This window comes from Cavia porcellus, unplaced genomic scaffold (assembly GCF_034190915.1).
Source record: "Cavia porcellus strain 051 isolate PalLab524CR breed Dunkin Hartley unplaced genomic scaffold, mCavPor4.1 scaffold_6, whole genome shotgun sequence".
NCBI lineage: Eukaryota > Metazoa > Chordata > Mammalia > Rodentia > Caviidae > Cavia > Cavia porcellus.
The window spans coordinates 8459821-8479027 of NW_026947489.1; the positions used below are offsets into that span (position 1 = coordinate 8459821).

The window sequence follows — 19207 nt, forward strand, 5'->3', positions numbered from 1 at the left end:
CAAATTGTTGTCTTCATTGTCTTTTTTTCCTAGAATATACTTGAGAAGTTTTTGGAGTGCTAGTTTGGTGGCCATGAACTTCTTCAGATATTTTTAATCATGGAAGTATCTTATTTACCCACCAATATTGAAAGATAATTGTGCAGGGTACAATCCAATGGGTTGAAGGTTGTTTTCTCTTAGACCATGAGGTACTTCACTCTAAGCTCTCTTTGACTTACGGGTTTGTGGTAAGAAGTCTGCTGTCATTTTGATGGGTTGTCCTTTATAGGTGATTTTTTTTTCTAACAGCTTTAATATTGTGTTCTTGGGTTGAATTTCTGGAATTTTGAGTATTATATACCTTGGTATTGTTTTTTTTTTCTGATCATGAGTAATCAAGAGTTCTGTGTGCCCCACTTGTCTGTATTTGAAGTGCTTGCAAAGTTTTCAGTCATTACTTTTGTGAACACTTTTTTTATGCCATTTGTGCTATTTTCTGGTTCTTTATTGATTCTAATTAATCTTACATTACTCTTCTTTGCATCGCCTAGCAGCTGTTGTATTGATTTTTTCATGGTCCTTTGCTATTTTTAAGATGTCTTTCATTTGGTGCTGGCCACCCACAAGCCCTGTCTTCTAGGTAGTCTGTCTTCACACCAACTAACTCTGCTGCGTGCACTTGCAGTAATATTTTTAGTCACCTGGATTTCTGTTTGTATCTGTTTTATGGAATCTGGCTGTTTTCTGTGTTGGGCATTCATGGATTCAATGGTTTTTTTAGGCTTTTCTGGTTTTTTAAAAAATCCATATTGACTCTGGATTCACCAACATCTCCTTCACTGTGGATATCATCTCTTTATCTCTGTTTTGTTTTTGTTAAAGGACTTACTGATCTGTTTTGTTACTTCCAATGTCACCACTGCACAAAATTGTGCTGGAAGGTTTTTTTTAATTCTTCTACCTCAGTGCTCCCTTAATTTCTCTTTAGTGATTTGGAAGTTGTGGGTTGCATCTTGCTTCCCTATTTTCTCTATTTCTGTTTTTTGTTTGTTTGTTTGTTTGTTTGTATGCTTTCTTTGTTGAAGCTTGTAAATTGCTTATTTACAATAAGTAGCTTTATTACTAGTATGGAGATCTCTTTAGGAAGTGACTACTTTTCAGAGATGTCTTCTAGTTATAGTTGGCTTTTGGCTTTTGAGTTTGTCCCAAAATCCTGCATCTTCAATTTATTAGGGACCGAGGGTTGCTGCCTGTTTGGCCTGGCCCCCAGTTCTTTGATCCTGGACTAACATACTATTATGACCCCTGAGCCACTAGGTATTAGCATTTGAGGAGGATCAGTTGGTCACAGCAAATGTGTCACCTTGGCTAAAGTAGTACAATCAGTGCTAACATTCACGTAAAGCCAGACTAGAAAATGACAGACTGTGATAACTATACATTTGCTCCCTTTACCATAGAATAAGATTTACAGTTACATAGCATATCTAAGGCAAAACAGAAAAATATGTACAATAATATCACCTCAATAAAGATTTTACCCTAAGGGGAGAAACTTTAGAAGAGAGGAGGATAAAACAGAGAAATAAGAGGAAGAGTTTAGAGTTGTGTGCAGTGGTGCATGCTTGTAATCCAGCACTCAGGAGGCTGAGGCAGGAGGATCACTGTGAGTTTGAGGGTATCCTGGGCTACATAGTGAGTTCAGTGCCTGCCTGGAACATACAGCAAGACTGTCAAAAAACAAAAATAGGGCTGGGGATTTAGCTCAGCAGCATAAGCACCTGCCTTGCAAGCAAGCAGTCGTGAGTTCGATCCCCGGTACCGATAAAAAGGAAAAAAAAAAAAAACAAAAAACAAGAGAGTTTATTAGCAAAGATGAAGGACAAAGCAAAATTATCCAAGCCTTGGGAAACTGATGTAGAAGACAAGAGTAAAAGATTGAAGGAAAAAACGAAAACAAAAACAAAACAAAAAAGTTCACATTTGCGAATAAACAAAAGCAAAAAACACAAACAACAACAACAAAAGCAAATAAAAGGCAAAAAGAGTTTTCTGTGATTTCAAGCCTGCGGTCTCTTCTGCGGAGAACCATTTCAGGGCATGAGTCTGCTCTTGCTGGTAGACAGAGGAGGCAGTCAGCACCTCAATCTGTGCCGGGCGATCCCAGCAAGCCTACCTTAGGGCAGGGGCCCAGTTCAGGTGCTTCTGAGTCCACAGAAGTTTAGGCTGACCCTGGCCTCTGGTCGTGGGGTTGGAGTCTGAGCATTCAGCCTTCAACACTCTGGGTATCTCTTGTCGGCCTGACCATGGCTCCCTGACGCTGGACGTCTCCTGCAGTTGTCCCTCACGCAGTCACTGCGGGATCTCAGCACTGTTAGCTCTGAAATAAACCAAGCCATGGCTGCTTCAAGTCCCAGGTTCAGTTGGCCCCTTCCTAAAATGGTATCCAGCCAGGTACCTTCTCCAAGGGCCACAGCATTCTCTCAGACTGGAGTCACTCACCAGATGTTGTAGCTTACAGCATCTACGGCCCTGTTCCACCAGCACGTTTCTCCCTGGACGCCTCTGGAGTCATCCACCCTTACTGTGTCTTTACAGATTTGATCCTGTCTCATACCATGGGAGCCTGGGAGAAAGTACAGATTTCCCTCGTTCTGCATTGTGTTCTGTCTCTTCACTTTCTCTGTGGGCTCCAGGTTTCCCTTCAGATCCTTCCGAGGTCCTAGGAATCCACCTCCTTCTTCCTTTTATTCCCTGAGTTGTTATTTTGCAGTATCTGGATTCCCAACCTCGGAGAGGTTGATTTCTTGCTGTTTACCAGTCTGCCATCATCCTGGAAGTCTTTATATATTGTATTTTAATTACTAAGTTTCAAAGTACTAAAACATTTATACTATATAATATTGTGTGAAATAAAGTAATGCTAATAAATATTTTATTGTGCATATATAAATCTTTTTTCATGGCCCAGAAACTACCACAGCTAAAACTGAACACACATGAATCATGAATTAATTTGACATGATCCTGAGTTTTTAAAAGATTTGCTGTACTCATAGGGTTACTTTGCATGGAGCTATGATCTTTCCTCACAGGGTTTAACGTTTAGTGCTTTTACTTGCAGGAGGAATATCATAACCGTAACTTCACAGAAGTGCTGTCTCCCAATGTGTATAACAGTAAACTCTGGGAAACTTCGGGCCACTGGCAGCATTACAATGAGAACATGTTTACCTTTGATATTGAAAAGGATACTTTTGCCCTCAAGCCCATGAATTGTCCAGGACACTGGTGAGTATTAAAAGTGAAGCAGATTTTCCATGAGTACATAGCATACTTCATTGTAATTCGATTTTGATATCATTTTGTGTTTTCAAGTTAAGTGATTCTATAATCTGAAGACTGGTTAATAATCCTATGGAGAAGGCTGCAAAATGAATTATAAAGAGTAGGTAGTGACACCCCTGTGTGCCTGCTGCCAAGGGGCAAGTCCCAGTGTAGACATGCAAGCTGAGAGAAATAGCCCTAACCACTACGCACCCCTGGCCATCAGAGAAGCCTCAGTGTAGCTGCCCGGGTCTCGAGCAGCCTGCTCCTTACCCTGTTTCCTCCCTGGGAACCTGGCTTCAGAGAAACCCAGGTGCCTGTCCCATTCCCCTGCACTGTGGAGGGGTAACCAACATGGCAAGTGCCTGGGCCCCCACAACCAGCTTGTTGGGAGGGACCCAGGAAAATGTCAAGACGAAAGAGCAAAAGGCAATCTCAGACCTTCCAGCCCACACAGAGCAAGCTTGGGAGATATAGACATGGGAGGAAATGGAAGTCACACGCCTGAAATCTCCAAGGAGATAGCAACTAAAGTAAAGAAACAATTTCATGAGGCTGTAAAAGTAATCAGATCAGAAATAATGTCTCAAGTAAAAGAAGAAATCACAAACATAATGAAAGAGTTGGTGAGCATGTCTAAAGAAGACATATAAAAAAAGAGGAGCATAGGAAAATGATGGAAACCTTGAATGAACAATAAAGAAAGGAATTACAATGCATGAAACAGATTCAAAGAGATGTACAGGAAATTAGAAAGTCTATCAAAAGCTGGCAAAACTGCTTAAAAAAGACTGAAGATAGACTTTTAGACCCTGAAGACAGGATTGTAACTAGTGATAGTGAAAGGAAAGCTCTCTTAAAAATAACATGGGACCAGGAAATGACAATTTAATGGCTCCGAGATAATGCAAAGAAAAATAATATAAGAGTTATAGGTATCTGCAAAGAAGCAGGGGTTAATACAAATGAAATAAAAAGACTTTACAGAATTAATACCAGAAAACATCTCAAACATGGGAAAAGGATCTGGCATACAGATAAATGAGGCAACTAGCCATAACCAAAATAAACCTATACCCAGACATGTAATAATCAAGATCCCAGAAATTCAGCACAAGAACAGAATATTAAAAGCTGTTAGAGAAAAGAAACAGATCATCTATAAAGGAAAATGAATCAGAATCACGGCAGACTTGTCAACACAAACCTTCAAGTCAAGAAGAGTTTGGAGTGAAGTGTTTCAAATCCTGAATGAAAACAGCTTCTAACCCACATTGATGTACCTAGAAAAACTTATCTTTCAAAATTGATGGAAAAATAAGATACTTCCATGATAAACTTAAGGAATTCATGACACCACACCAACCCTACAGAGAGTACTAAAGGGTGTTTTAGAGAGAGAGAACAGTGGTCGTGGTTCCAGTAACAGCGCAGAGGAGGATCACCAAACAGGGCAGGCAACTGAATGAAGAGGGAAAGTGGAGGGCCAACAGCAGGAGGATAACATGGCGGAGCCACGCCAGTGTATGCTGGTTGTAACCATTAATGCAGATGGCCTCAGTTCACCAATAAAAAGAAACATAGGATGAGCCGATCAAGAAACAAGATCCATCAACACACTGTATACAACAAACACCTTTGACTTGAAAGGAAATTCATAGACTGAAAATCAAACGAGAGAAAACAATTGTTCCATGCAACAGGAGACCAGAAAAAAGGAAGGGTAACTTGCTCATCACAGAATGAATAAGAAAGATACAGTGTTTTCATACAATGGAAAGCTACCAACTATAAAGTAGGATAATCTCGAGACTTACAGGTACATGGGTGCCACTGGAGATCATGCTCATGGGCAAAATGGTTTGGACTCATGAGTGAACACCAAGTTACTTCCCTCGCCTAAAAAACTCAAGTTCATCCAAAAAGCACAATAGATATTATTGAAAGTGATAGTGGAGGAAATAAGTGGTAATCACTATAAGTTTCCGATTTTTTGAAAATTTTTTGTTTATTATAAAGAGGATAAAACCAAAGAAAAAACAATAAAACGAATCAAAATAAACCAGTGTGAATGATACAGGACTTCAAAACCTTACAAAATCAACAATAGTTATCATAATGCCTTTTGTTGTCTTAACATACCTGCAGATACCTTCAGACATAGTAAAAATCGAACAGAACAGAATAGAATAGAAACAATACAAACAAAACCATAAATGCAATACAGGACTTCAGAGCAAGCCAACAGTAAATCCAAAATGGCTACCATAATACGTCCTGCTATCCTTTAAATAGCTGCTCACGCCATCAGATTTAACATAATCAAACAAAACAAAAGAGAATAAAACCCCACCTAAGAAAACAATGAAAATGATATGGTTTTGAGGGGGGGACCACCTGCTTGTGAGGCCGCAGTCCACAAGTGGCACTGACTCAGAGAGAGAGGCTTGGGTCTGGCTGTCCCCACTCCAGTTTCCTACTATCTTGTTTTGATTTCTTGTATCATTTTCATAATTTGTTAGGTTTGGTTTTATTCTGTCGTTTTGTTAGATTTTATTGTGTCTGATGGTATGGGCAGCTATTTTGAGTGGGATGTATTATAGTAACCATTGTTGATTTCCTATTGTTTTTAAGTCCTATAATGCTTACATTCTTTTGTTTTATTGTTTTATTTGATTTTATTGTTTTATTTGATTTTATTATATGTGATAGCATGGACTGCTATTTTGAAGAAAACAAAAGAGACGTGGTAGCCATCGTTGATATCCTATTGTCTTGTTTTAAAGTCCTATATCATTTGCATTGTTGTATTCTGATTTGTGTTATTCTGTTTTGTTTTGTTCTCTTTAAATTTAAAAAAAGAGATTGAAAGTTAAAAAAAAAAGAGAGAAAGTAGAGATTTATTGGGTAGATGAAAACAGTAACAGCATTTCTGGAAGAGATAACAGAGTTTATTCTTAGAGTACAGCAGTGTTGTGAACATAAGGTTTAATAATTCCAAGAAGAGGGTTGGGGGTGTAGCTCAATCAGAAAATGGTATTTCGCATCTGCAAGGCCTTGTCTTAGATCCCCAGTGATGAGCAGTAATAATATTATCATAGACGAAATGTTGTAACTTGATCAAAGAATAAAGAGTTTACAAATCTTAAGACTTAATTATAATTTCTTATATAATCGTTCTTTGCTGTATGAAAGTTGTGTTCCTGCATCTTTTCTAGTCTAATGTTTGCCCACCGTCCACGATCTTGGAGGGAAATGCCCGTTAGATTTGCTGATTTTGGAGTTCTTCACAGAAACGAACTGTCAGGGACTTTAAGCGGCTTAACCCGAGTCAGGCGTTTCCAGCAGGATGACGCCCACATCTTCTGCACGGTGGAACAGGTAGGCAGGAGTACAGTGAAGCAGGACCGTCCCAGATTCAGGTTACCCCGAGCGCGTCCCTTAGTCTTCAGAGTTGCTGTGAATTAAGACATCTGACCCGGTCTCTCAGAATTTACTCAGCTCCAGCACTCAGCAGTTCTCTCCTTTGGGTCAGTAGGCCAGTGACTTCCTCTGGAGGCGGGTGACTTTCCCTCAGCAGCCCTCCTGCCCCTTTCTCCGTGTGCCATCCCGTGTGCCTCTTGTAGAGTGGGAGCCTGGGGCAGCCTGCTCATGCTCACACACAGAGTAAAGGTGCGAGGAGGGAGAGGCGGGGGACCGTAACAGTGACTGTCACTCTACTGAGAACCGGCTTCAGACCCATCTGACATGAAGGATTTTTTGTATTTAAAAACAATACCGTATGTGCATTTATTTTGGTGTTCTATTTGAGCATTTCACTTGTTGTACTTTCAGATTGGAGAAGAAATAAAGGCGTGCTTGCAGTTTTTGCAGTCTGTTTACTCAACCTTTGGCTTTTCCTTTCAATTAAACCTATCAACAAGGCCCGAAGACTTCCTAGGAGAGCAGCCGGTGTGGGATGAGGCTGAGAAGGTGAGAGGCACCAGGGGCACGCACAAGAACCTGGCTTCCCTGGGAACGTTCAGAGCCGTGGGTAAATACGCACAGTGTGGCATGTGACTATGAATTTCTCTTTGAAACAGTGGCAATGATTTCTTTCTCTTGGTAGAGTTTATGTCACATTTTCATTTATAGTCATTTTCAGTGCCAGTTGGAAATAGCCAGCTCAAGTTTTTAACAGAATCTGTCTGTTTGCAGTAACTCTTCGTTTGTGTGGTTGGTTTTAAAGTGTTCCCTGTGGAGTCCTGTTAGTCTGACTCCAGAGTCCAGGGGTTCGGGGTTCTGGATGTAGATACAGATGTCATGCCTGAGTCCCCTCTACAGGCCCAGCCTGCTGTGCCCAGCCTCTGTCTGAAGGTAACACTCAGACATCACCTTTCGGCTTTGAAAAAGTAAAATTGAGCCGTTGTATGCTTTTTTTCTTATTAAACATAAAGAGGATGTCTCCTGTTGTTATTAGATATGAGGGTGTGTGGCCAGATCCCCTGCCCTGCCTGACTGACCACCTCTTCCTGGAATGCTCACAGGAGCTGAACACAAATCAGGAGAAATAAGAGAGAACCTAGCAAATACTGCATTTGTGGCGTAACATAACTTCTGTGCTGTTCATAGCACAGAGGTTGAACAGAGGTGCATAGAGCACTTTAGGTCTGAGTTCTGAGCAGGGTCTCCTCCCCGCACGCGTTCCCTAAATTCTTCCATGTTTACACCATGGAGAAAGAAACTCAAATGAGATAGACTCTGCTCTAGGAAGGTTGCTGACTGAACTTACCTGCCAGCTACACAGAAGCAAGAGGAAGAAAAGAGGATAACAAACTTGGCTCAGCTCTGTTTCACCTCCTTTCAGACGGTAGCCCTGTGGGTGGCATTGCAGGAGACCTCTAAGTATCAGAACGAAGCACGAAATGGAGATTGTCTGGTGGGCCTGGTGGTCGTCACAGTGATAGCCACACTGCCTGAACTTAGGATGAACTTGAGCGAAGTGGATATTGGGCCTCGTGTCAGGCTCGCGGAAGTGCCCAGTGCCCAGTGGATGTTTGGTGTTGATGTTGTCATCATCGGCACGCTCTAGTCAAATGGAAATGGGTGGGAAATGAGAAGGTGAAACAGAGGTGTACCAGGAATGGGGCTGGCACGGGAGGAAAGGTAGATGCCCCACCGTTTTTGCTGCTTTACCTGATGTGGCTGACTGGTTTACTGTCCAGCCCATAGCCACTCGGTGTGATCAGGAATGGGCCTGCCTCTGCTTCTGGTAGATTTCTCTCAACTGACCACTGTTCATCAGCACTCAATGGGATAAACATTTGAGAGTTTTTTCTTGCGTCTTCAGAAGTTTCTGAAATGGTTTGAAAGAAATGTGCTTTACATAAATCTGAAGCTTTCTTGGCGGGGCTTTTTAGCCTTGTCTGCTCCTACTAATCTGCCTTACCCCTGTGTCTGCAGAGGCCTGGTGCTTCTCATCCTCTTCCCCAGAGCTTGGCCTTCCAAAATGCCCTGTGCATTAGTCAGTTCCCCATCATTAAGACACAGTACCCGCTGCCCACAGCTTAGAAGGAAGGAAGGTTTCACTGAGCTCCTGGTTTCGGAGAGTCAGTCCATGGCAGCTGGCTCCAGAGCAGAAACATTCTGGGGGAGCGAGGGCATGACAGGGCCGAGGTGCTGAGTTCATGGCAGCAGAGCAGGGGAACAGCCAGGCAGGAAGAGGCCGGGGGCCGTGTACTGTGTAGCACTCAGGGTCCCGCCCTATGACACACCCATACATACCCAGAAGCATGCCTTAGATATCTAGTGCATGGTCTCACGCTGATGAAATTGACGGATCAGGATTAATGGTCACACTCGGGGAGCTCCCAGCATCCTTCCAGTCTTAGTTACTGCTGTGGCAGGGCCTGGTGTTCTCTGGGAACATGCGTCAGTGTTCCTTCTCGGAGGGGAGCCAGCAGGGGCTTCCCAAGCCTGTGCTCTGCTGTGTGGAGGGGCCCTCCCTGATCCTGAGGAGAAAGGCAGCACTGGGGGGCTGCTCCAAGACTTCAGGGAGGAGAGCTCTGCCTCTACCGGTCCCGCGCCTGGCTGAGATCCTGGAAAGCCTGCCAGGCCACGAGGAGTCTGCCCTTCCGTAGCTCTCACTGCAGCTCCATGGCTGGGGTCTGCTTCCTTCCCGAAAGTGAGCCCGCCCTCAGGCACCAGTATGCAAAGATGACAAGCCTCTGGGCGGGGTGTTTTTGGCTTGGTGTGGTTTGTTTTGGTTTGGCTTGATGTGAGACAGTCTTGCTGTGCAGTTCATGTTGTCCTTGAGGTTAATGCAACTGTAGAGGCCCCATCTGCGAGGAAACCGGTTAGTCAGGGGATTGGAACTCCTTTCAGGAGGCAGAAGGCGACACTGGAGGGCAGAGGAGCCTGCATTGAACTAATATAGAATGTAAGATTTTTTGTGAGCTATATGATAAAAAGATAAAAGTATAAAGTAAAGGTTTTAAATGTTCTCTTTAAAAATGAACAGCAACTGCAGAACAGCTTGGTGGAATTTGGAAAACCATGGAAAATAAACCCAGGAGATGGAGCATTTTATGGTCCTAAAGTAAGTATAACCATCTACTTAAAATAAGAGTAAAGTTTAAAAGAAAAATAAGTGTTTCTAAGCAAACATCATTTGATTTACAGATTGATATAAAAATCAAGGATGCTATCGGCAGATACCATCAGTGTGCTACAATTCAGCTGGATTTCCAATTGCCTATTAGGTTTAATCTCACATATGTTAGGTGAGTGAATATGATAAATAATGTAGCACTACTAGCCTATTATTTGTCATCTGATCATGAACAACACAAAAATACATGTTAACGGATGTCTAAAATGTATTTGTTTATGTGTAATGTAGTTGGGGATTTTCTTAGTATATTTTCTGTTGCTTTATCACAGGCTGGGTACTTTATAAAAGAACAGTGGTTCATTTGACTCATTCTGGTGTCTGGAAAGTCGTGCCTCCCAGCTGCTTCCTGACACGGCAGCCAGCTTAGGAGTAGCTGCTTGTGGCAGGGAATCAGTGCATGAACTGGACTTGGGTGACAGCAACCCACTCTGAGAACAACATTCATCCCTCCTAAAGGGAACGCCCCCTGAGCTAATCACTTCTCACTGGGCCCCACCTTGTAAAGGAATCTACCACCTCTTGTTCTAGGGGGAGAGCACACTTAGAGAAGAATTACCGCCTTCAACAGGACCACTCTCAGGTGTGAGGACCAGGCAGGAGCCTGTGGGGAACACACTCAACCCCATCCAGACCATAGCCGGACTGACTTGGATTTCCTGAAGACATGGTCCGGTGGAGATAGGAAGATAAGCAAACACAGGATTAGAGATCTGAACAAAGTGTCATGAAAATATGGCCCAGGGTGCTAAGTATCTGTGAGGCAGAGACAGAAGATTTCTCAAAGAACTGACACAGGGCTATGAGATACTTGCCAAAGAAAGCAGGGGAAAAGATGGTCTCACCACTACAAACGACTTCTTTTTAGTTATTTTTTATTTTGTTAGTGCATGTTTGCAGTTCAAGCTGTTTCATTATATGCTATGACAAATGACTTATTTCTTGACATACAGTAAAGTTGTGTACCCTCGACACACACAGTCTGATGAATTTTAGAGCATGCGTGGAGTGCTGTGGCCTTTGTGGCTATGACTGTATCACATGAGTCGTACTCTCCTCCTGCCCTTCCCTGGCAGCCATCAACATGTTCGTCACTCTGGTTTTGCCTTTCCAGAAGGTCATACACAGGGACTCATGCCGTCTGTGACTTTGGGAGGCTGGCTTTTCTCACATAGTGTATGCCTTGGAGATTCACCCCTGTTTTTACGTGTATCTGTAGTTTACTCCTTTTTTACTTCTTAGTAACATGCCGCTGTGTGGATGCACCAGGGTTTGTTTATCCATGCACTCACATGAAGGCAGTTAGGTGGTCTCCAGTGTTGGTGATTGTGCATTCAGCTTCTGTAAAACCTGCCTACTTGTGGATAGGTGTTTGTATGAACACAATGTTTCTTTTTGATAGGGAAAATACCTAGGACTGGTCATATGACTTAGCTTGCTAAGAAGTTGCAAGTTGTCTTCCATAGTAGTTTTACCATTTGTATTCTCATCAGCAGTGCATGACAGTGCCATGTTTTCTGCATCCTTACCAGCATTTGATATTTTCAGTTTTGGGGTTTTGCTTTTGTTTTTGCTTGTTTGTTTGGTGCTGCAGACCCAGAGCCTCACACATGCTAGGCAGGCACTCTACCACTGAGCAATACTCCAAGCCCTGTTTGTCTTTAAGGTCAGTCGTATAGTTTGCATCTAGATGTTCCCTCAAAGCCTCATGCAGTTTTAGAAGGGCCTTTTTCAGAGTCATTGTATCTAGAGTTTGTGATTGATTCATGGTTTAATGCTTGGATTAAGGCTGCTGGAAAAGGTGGGTGATTGCTGGACCAGATCGATGCTTGGATTGGCGCCACCCAATTCCCGGTAGCCTGAATACAATATAAGAGACAGAAGGAGCTTGCCCCTTCCTTCCCTGGCTTGCTCTTGCTGTCCTGCGCTGCCATGAACTGTTTCCCCTCTGGGATTCCCCTGTGCCGAGCCACCCTGCCTGGAGCCGCCATTTATAGACTGGAACTTATACAAACTGGACTAAACAAACCTTTCTTCCCTTAATTTTGGGTGTTGGGTATTTTGCCGCAGCAGTGAGAAAAAAGTAACTAAGACAGAGACATTCTAGTAAATGTATAGTATTTCATTATGTTTTGATTTTGTATTTAAGTTGCTCCTATCATTAACATTTTCTTATGTGTTATTTCCTATTTATAAATCCTTTTTTTTTTGGAGACAGGGTCTTGCTATGCAGTTCAGGCTGGCCTTGACTGCTCAAGCTGGCCCTGAACCCACAGGGAATCCTCCTTCTCCCCAGCGATGGGATTATAGGTATGCACTGCCACCGTGCTGGCTCCTAGATCTTCTTTTGGTTGTCTGGTCACATCTTCTGCCCATTTTTGAGTTAGGTTGTTTTTCTACCATTTAGTTTTGTGAATTCTTTATGAATTCTAGATACTATTTTGATGGACATAAGATTCACATATACTTTCAATCTATAGCATTATTTTTTCATTTTTCACAGTATGTTAAAATTCACATTCTTGAGTTTTTAATTTCAGTCAACTAAAATTTTTTCTTTTGCAGATCATGCATTTGGCATCATGTCTGTGAACTATAACAAAGTATACAGGCTATGAAGATTTTTTCCCCTGTATTTATCTTAATTTTTTTTAGTTTTAAGTGTTTAATTTAGATGTAAGGTCTGTTTTGCATTATTTTTCGTGTAAGTTGAGAGGTTTAGGTAAGGGTTCATTATTTGCATGTAGATATCAAATTGTCCTAATATTATGTGTTAAAGTCATTCTTTTGTCACTGATTTACTTTGATTATTGTCAGAAATCAATGGGACCTGTTTGGGAGGGTTTATTTCTGGATTTTTTCAGTTCTGGGCTGCTGGCCTGCTGACTAATCACTCATCAATACTATACCATCTTGATTAAGGCAAAAGCTTACACCTTCAGTAATGTGAATTCTTCATTCTTCTTTCTCAGAATTGTTTTTGCTTTCAATAGATTTATTTAAAAGAATTCTGGTGGGAACCCTGACTGGAATTGCATTTAACCTAGAGATCAGTTTGGTTATCTTAACTATATAAAGTACTCTAATCCATGTCCTTTATCTCCTCAGTTTTTCTAGATTTCAAAAGAGGATTGAATGTAGAAATAGATGTAGAAATTCTTAAATGTTAAAATAGATGTAGATGTAAAATACCCAGATATTTTACTTTTGGGAGTGATTCTTAAGTGTTGCATTCTTAATTTTTAACCCATATGTCCATTTGTACTGTGGGAAAATACAGCAGTTCTATGTGTGGATCTTGTGTCCTAGGATTTTGCTGAACTCATTAGTCCACAAGGGTTTTGGTAGGTGGGGTAGGTGGGGGATTCCGAGAGGGGTTCTCCATGATTGCATACAAGCATGCCACAGCAGTAGGGCGAGTTAAACACTTCACTTCTGTTCGTGTTGTTTGCTTTCTCTCGCCTTAATCTGCTGGCCAGAATTCCCAGTACTATTGAGAGCAGATGCCGTGGCCTTTTTTCCCAGTGCTAGGTGTATTACCTTGTGTATACTAGAATCCACAGGTCTGTTGTAGATATCTTCTATCAAATTAAAGACTTTCCCCTATATTTCTAGTTTTCCAAAATTTTTTATCAGAAATGTATGTTGAATTTTGTTAAATTATTTTTCTGCATCGATTGATATGGCCATATGATTTTTATTCCTTAGTCAATTAATATAGCAGATTGCATTGATTTAGAGTATTTGAATCAGCCTTGCATTGCTGGGATAAAAGCTTCTTGATCATTGTTTGTGTGTGCTACTGGATTCAGTGTCCTAGTAGCTTATTGAGAATGTCTAGTGTGTTCTATTGGAGTTTGTTATGATAGGAAAATGTATGTTATTGTAAGATACTGATCTGTAGGTTTTTTTTCCTAATACCATTTTTGACTGGTTTTAGGTCTGAGAATGCTGGCCCCATAAAACAAGTTGGAAAGTACTCTGTACTGTTCAGTTTTCTAGAAAAGAGTACATAGAATTGATTCTGTTTCTTTTTCTGATGTTTGGTAGAATTTGTCATGGAAACCATTCAGTGCTGTAGGTTTCTTTTTTGGGGAGAAATGGAAAAAAATATTGGCATATTTCAAATCCAGTAATTTTTGGTAGAATATTTTCCTGTTAAGATTCTTATGATAAATGAACAACTGCTCTTCATCTAGGGAAGACGTGGAGGAGAAACAGGCCAGCCAAGCAAGCAGCCTGTGTGTGTGAAGAGCAGCGCGGAAGTAGACGCAGTGGGCAGTGGATGGTCAGCAATGATGACTGGAACCAGATGGCAGTAGGGGAGGTGGACACAGTGGAGGTGCTTAGAGTATAATTGGGAGGAAGAACTTAATGGAGTTTGTACCGGCTTAAGGAAAAGTAGAGAGAAGCCTCAAGGTTAGCACCTTGATCAAGTAAGGGTTTATTTAAGAAAGCAAAGGAAGTTTACCATGGAGGTATGAATTACTATATTCATTGCATTCAGAAAAGCATCGGTAAAGTTTAACATTCATTCCTCTGAAGTGGGCAGAAAGACATTTGTGATAAGTAACATTTATCAGAAAGTGGCATTAATACCTCAAGGTAGTTGGGAAGAGGTGAGTGTGCCTACTGTCTCCTCTTAGCGAAAATGATAGGCAGTGATAACAGTCAATTGTAACTCATTTGAAGTGAACTTAACACGAGTGTCTTTTTATTTTGTGTTTTAGTAGTATCTATCTAGTATGATATTTATACAAAAATTTATCATAGGAGCATATTATGTTTGTTGCAGTAAAATGTAATTTATGTTTCTAGGAAATTTGTGCATAGATTTTTGGAGTGGCTTGCTTCATTACAATTAAAAGGTCATAATTGTCATGCTCTATGCTTATCGCCCTAGTAACCAAGCACCAACCACACAGTTATAGATCAACTAACCTTGTCATCAAGCTCTTCTGTATGCATTGTTCCCCCCACCCCAGTAACCTGTTTGCTGTGTCAACCTTTGTTCCCTTTGTAAGAGACAAATGATGCTGTGTCAACCATTGTTCCCTTTATGAGAGACAAATGTTCAGAGAATTGGCAGACCAAGGGCTATAAATTGGCTAACCACCCACTGTGAAATGCCTCTGACCTCAAGCAAAGGAGAATAAAGGGCCCACCTTGTTTCTGTTTCTCATCACTATGTACTTAATGATCAATGAGCTAATCATAAATGAACTATAAAAGTCAGTCAGAATTCTAACTCAGTTGCACAGCTTTGCAAATTCCATCTGCACTGTGTTGCTGGGCCAGCTAAAATAAAAGCGCTTCCTTTAAAAAGTTATTGTCTTGCCCCATTTTCCATCATGGGGCCTTGTTTTCTTTGGGGGGGCTGTTTTACAACAATAATATACTTCTTTCCACAGGAGAGGAAGTCATTAAATGTAAAGTGCTTGTTTTGAGAGTATCAGGTCTATGAACAGAATTTGACCAGTGACTGTGAATAAATATCAAGAACATTTTGGAAAATGAGCTTTGTGGTGGGGCTAGGGTAGTGGCAGGAACAGGATTATTGATTGCAAGAGCGCATTCTGTGAAGCTGAAAGCCTGTGTGGGAGCTCATAATACCAGTCTATACTTGCATGTATTTTCAATGTTTTCTAATAAAAAGTTTTTAAAAATAAATGAATAAGCACCCAAAGTAATCTTTTGTTTGAGGAAACAAAACAGCCATCAAACAAAACAAATAATGTCAATGGAGAGGTATTCATAAACACTAAATCTCTAGATATCAGGAACTATCATGGTGCTGCAGGCCTGTAATCCCAGCCTTTGGGAGAACTGAGTTCAGGGCCAGCCTGGACTACATAAGAAGACCCTGTCTCAAAGCTTTAAATGAAATATAAGAAGACAACAGAATTATTTCTTTAAAAATGAAATGTCTAATTTTTATTTTTTAGTAAAGATGGGGATGATAAAAAGAGACCTGTGATCATTCACCGAGCCATACTGGGATCACTGGAAAGGATGATCGCCATTCTCTCAGAACACTATGGCGGGAAATGGTAAGTGATGTAGGGAAGGAAAACTAGATAGCTCTTATTCTTAAAAATTATGTTTATCAAGATTAAATTGGTAGGGAAAATTGGAAGCTCCTGCTTTATATTAGTAAATACCCAAAGAGCAAATAAAGAAATTTTGTTACGTTTACCACATCAGAAAACAAGGGTAAAGGTAGAGTGTCATAAAACTACTGTTTACCTTTTGGGGAGCTCTGTCATCTCAGAGTATTATCTTTGTACCTATTTTAAGGCCTGTGGGGATCCAGTGGTTGTCTAGAAAAACCTGTGTTCAGTTTCCTGGGTACTGCCCCTTGCTGTATCATCATCTCTCTGTGACCCATATTGTCTACATGTGTGTTGCCTGTGGCCGTTGACTGAGGAAGAAAACGTGTAAACCTGATCTGTGAATGGCCTGAATAATACACTGGCACAGACTTGGAGAGGACGGCTGTAGCAGCACAGCCCATTTAAGGATGACAGCAGGGAAGGGCCCGGGGATTTAGCTCAGCAGCATAAGCTCCTGCCTTGCAAGCCTGTGGTCATGAGTTTGATCCCTGGTATCAAAACAGCAACAACAACAAGGATGACAGCAGGGAGTGGGAATGCCTTCCCTTTAGAATGTGGAGTGACGCATCTTGCAGTCCTTCTTGGAGGAAAAATGGGCCAGACTTATGGAGCTAAACTGATGCAGGGCTTTAGTTACTGCTTTGGAAACAAGGTCAGAGACTGAGAAGTAATTATATTTGGGGAGGAAGTAAACATATTTGGGGAGAAGTAAACATATTTGGGGAGAAGAAATGTGATTGATTGCTCACAGGGGACCACAACTGTATTGTATCAGTTAACTTCCCCATCGTTGAGACGTAACACTTGGCACCTACATGTTAAAGAGACGTCTAATTCAGCTCACTGCTTTGGGAACGCGGTCTATAGCAGGCTGGCTTCAAGGCAGGAGCACATGGGAAGGAAAACTGTTCACTGCCTGCAGCCAGGAAATGGAAGAGAGGGACTGGTGGGTGTTAAGGTTTGTGTCTGGGTGGACCCCAAGCCTCATGCAGTCATGGAGGCAGCTGAATCTAGCGTTTGTGATTGGTTCACTGTCTAGCACTGGGATTGGCAGTGTGAGTGCTGCCCAGGGGCAGGGAACAGCATACATTATAAGGGAGGGAAGGAGGCGTGCCTTCCCCTTTAGCCCTTTCACTCTGTCACTTGTGGCCACCATGAACATTTGTCCCTTAGCCACACCACCCTGCACTGGAGTCAGCTGAGTATGGACTGAAACCTCCAAAACTGTAAGATAAATAAATCTTTTCTCCCTTCATTTTGAGTGCCGAGTATTTTGTCTCAACAACAAGGGGAAGGCAGAGTATCATCTGACAGATGACACAGCCTGTGATGGTGCATCTTACAATAGAATAACTGACATAGCATCAGTTGGTGCAGTTTGGTTCTCTCTTCAGGATCTGCTGCTCCCACTGCTGCTGCAGAAAGATCAGAGTAACCAAGACAAGGGTCAAGAATGTACTCCCTGAGGTTATGCCCCAGTGACTGACCTCTAGCCAGACCCTGCCCTCTAACAGCACATTTAGCCATGAACTCATCAAGAGGCTTAGGCACTGATGAGCACAGATAGAATCCCCACTCTGAATATGAGACTTCAGGGAATGTGTTATTCCTGAACTGTTGAAGGCCCTTATTGTTAAAAGAGATTTTTACTGTTCAGGTACAAAAGAACCACGGCTGATGCCTCAGTGGCTCATGAAAAAGTGACCACAAGGGGACATGCATTGCCTCCCCAGCATAGAAGTTCCCTCACTGTATCCCTCCTTTGTAAGGCATTATGCCAACATTTTGGACTCACCACTGTCCTGGTGCACTCAGAAACAAATGGCCTCACTTGCCAGTGAAGACATGCCCTGTGATAGTGCATCTTTCGATTAAGAAATCAGCATAGTATCAGTGCATGAATTTGGTTCTCTCTTCAGGATCTGCTGATTCCACTGCTACTGTTGCTAGGCACAGTATCTGTAGCACCTGCTCTGGACCCTGGGCACAGGTGCCACTGCTCAGGTCACTGTCACAGATTCCTCCCCACACTCTCTGTCTTTACCCTTGTCAGAATGGTTCCTCTGCCTGTGTGCCACTCTCCCTGTCCCAAGACAGCATGCCATGCTTGCACATCTGACTGGCAGATTCTGGCGTCCGCGCATGCATCCCTGCATTCACATACAGAAGCAAATTTCCAAGCAGTAAGCATCTGACGGAAAACTTTCCAAACTAAGGCTCTTCCAAATGTCCTGGGCAGGTAGAGAGTCTGCACATATCCCTAGTCGTTTATGGTCTTGAAAACGTCATGTAACATCTAAGCTGTTACAGTTACACAGAAGCTAAAGTAAAGGGACAAATATGCATGGTACCTGAGAGAGTTAGGTAGGGTCCCATTGCTGAGTCAGAGCCTGATACCCACAGCTTGAGAAGAGGTTTATCTGGCTCAGTGTTTTAAAGGATTCGGTCTCTGGTCAGCTGGCCCCATGGCAGGAGCATCTGGTGGAAGGGCATAGCTGCTTAGTTCATGACGTCCAGGAACAGAGCAGAGGAACAGTCCCACAGAGAAGGGTAAGGGATCAGATGTGGACCTCAAGGTCATGTCTTGATGATCCACCAAGACATGCCCAAAGGTGAGCTTTCCAATGCCCTGGGCAGATCCCTCACCATTCAGGATGACAGTCCACCTTAGCCGTCATACTAGGGTGAGAGAACATGTTTATATTCCTTTTCACTTGACTATGTTTTAAATATTTTAGCACAGGAAAGAGTGGTGGTATCTTACACTGGACTGGTATTGGTGAATGTCACAAAAACCTAAAGAACATTTGCACAATCAGGAGGTGCAGTGGGAGACAGAAGATGTACCAGTGCACGGATGGACTGTCCTTTTCTAGGAACTCAGGGATACTCCCCACATTTCATGCATCATGGTTTTATGTACCTGCCAGGCTGTAAGGGGAAATGTCTCCAAGAACTCAAAGATTAAAATATAGCGCTGGTATAGGTAAAATATAGGTAAAGCCAGAGCTATAAAGGAAACATTTGCTTTTCATTTTATACTATGTATAGTAGTGTGTTTTATCATGTTTATCATATATTATTTTGTTTCTAAAATTTAAGAAAAAATATAAATACAACTCATAAAGTACCATGT

General features: G+C 41.9%; 1 protein-coding gene across 1 annotated transcript in view; it reads left to right on the forward strand.

Moving 5' to 3' along the window:
* Positions 1-19207, forward strand: part of Tars3 (threonyl-tRNA synthetase 3) — a 62874-nt gene that overhangs the window by 38185 nt on the left and 5482 nt on the right. The window contains exons 11-16 of the mRNA XM_063249913.1: positions 3107-3273; positions 6528-6690; positions 7144-7281; positions 9809-9886; positions 9970-10070; positions 15904-16008. Coding sequence (XP_063105983.1) covers positions 3107-3273; positions 6528-6690; positions 7144-7281; positions 9809-9886; positions 9970-10070; positions 15904-16008 — 752 coding nt within the window. The remainder of the gene's footprint in view (positions 1-3106; positions 3274-6527; positions 6691-7143; positions 7282-9808; positions 9887-9969; positions 10071-15903; positions 16009-19207) is intronic.